The sequence below is a fragment of the Tupaia chinensis genome, unplaced genomic scaffold (assembly GCF_000334495.1).
Source record: "Tupaia chinensis unplaced genomic scaffold, TupChi_1.0 Scaffold145652_1, whole genome shotgun sequence".
NCBI lineage: Eukaryota > Metazoa > Chordata > Mammalia > Scandentia > Tupaiidae > Tupaia > Tupaia belangeri.
In genome coordinates, this window is record NW_006205509.1 from 2,857,309 (window position 1) to 2,858,878 (window position 1,570).

The 1,570-nt window shown below is 49.9% G+C and overlaps 1 protein-coding gene across 1 annotated transcript in view; it reads left to right on the top strand.

The window, feature by feature from the left end:
- KMT2D (lysine methyltransferase 2D) overlaps positions 1-1,570 on the top strand; it is a 44,509-nt gene that overhangs the window by 38,577 nt on the left and 4,362 nt on the right. Inside the window, 1 exon segment of the mRNA XM_006168237.3 lies at positions 1-640. Coding sequence (XP_006168299.1) covers positions 1-640 — 640 coding nt within the window.

Consider the following 1,570-nt stretch of genomic DNA (forward strand, 5'->3'; position numbering starts at 1 on the left):
TGCTGAACCTGGACCTGGACCTATGGGTGCACCTCAACTGTGCCTTGTGGTCCACGGAGGTGTACGAGACCCAGGGTGGGGCACTGATGAATGTAGAGGTTGCTCTGCACCGAGGACTGCTAACCAAGTGTTCCCTGTGCCAGCGAACTGGTGCCACCAGCAGCTGCAATCGCATGCGTTGCCCCAATGTCTACCATTTTGCCTGTGCCATTCGCGCCAAATGCATGTTCTTTAAGGACAAGACCATGCTGTGTCCAATGCATAAAATCAAGGGGCCCTGTGAGCAGGAGCTGAGCTCTTTTGCTGTCTTCCGGCGGGTCTACATCGAGCGGGACGAGGTGAAGCAGATCGCCAGCATCATCCAGCGGGGAGAACGGTTGCACATGTTCCGGGTGGGGGGCCTTGTGTTCCATGCCATCGGACAACTGCTTCCTCACCAGATGGCCGACTTCCATAGTGCCACTGCCCTCTATCCTGTTGGCTATGAAGCCACACGCATTTACTGGAGCCTCCGCACCAACAATCGTCGCTGCTGCTACCGCTGCTCCATTGGCGAGAACAACGGGCGGCCAGAGTTTGTAATCAAAGTCATCGAGCAGGGCCTGGAGGATCTGGTCTTCACTGATGCCTCTCCCCAGGGTGAGCACTGAGTCCTTAAAGCGATAACATTGAACAGGGGAAGTTTCTCCCAGGGTCATAGTTGCCATGTCAAGAGGATGAGTAGCTTCCACGTGAATGACCGTCTGTTCCCTACATCAAGCAGGCAGGGATCTCTTGAAGATCCCCAGAGGGTTTTAGCACCTTAGTCACCTTCAATTCCTTTGTAATTGAAAATATTGGGTTGTCAGAAAAGTCATGGTGCATTTTTGCATAGAAGAACTATGTCATGACATTTCTGACCCAATAGTTTGTCTAAACTCACATATCCTGGCTTTCCCCCCATTCTCAAAGGGGAAAGGGTACAGTTCTGGGACCCTGTCATCTGATTCACCCAACCTAATCTAAACCACGAGTTCCTTGTTCCCTGAACAAAATTTCTTTGATCTTAGTTTTAGTGTCAGTGATAAAAATAACAATAGGAACAGGGACCTTTTATTGAGCAAGTGCTATGTACTGCAAACTAAACTAAGTGATTGATATAGGTTAATTTGTTCATGCAACTCTACAAGGCAGATTCTGTGACTATGCCTAGTTTATACCTCAGGAAACTGAGTCTTTGAGAGATTTAAGTGTTTGGCTCAAGGTCCTGTGTCCAGTGCTAGAACCTGAACTGAGATCTTCCCAACTCCAAAACATGCTGTTCTTTCACCAAGGACTGTGGCCTGTGCTGGGTCTCCTGGGCCATGCTGGGTTATATATTTCTGTGTCACAAGGCTCTGTGATGCCCTCTTGGCGTGGAGGCCTCCTGGATTCCTAAGAGAGAGTAGGACTAAGGCTAGGAAAGCATCTTGAAGATCCACACACCTTCCTAACGGAGGTGTGGAGGCCACAGAAAACAAACCGCAGCTCCGGATTGGGCTTTGGGGCTGGTGGTCAGTGAGCAGAAGTTCCCTCTGAGGGTCTCTCTCTT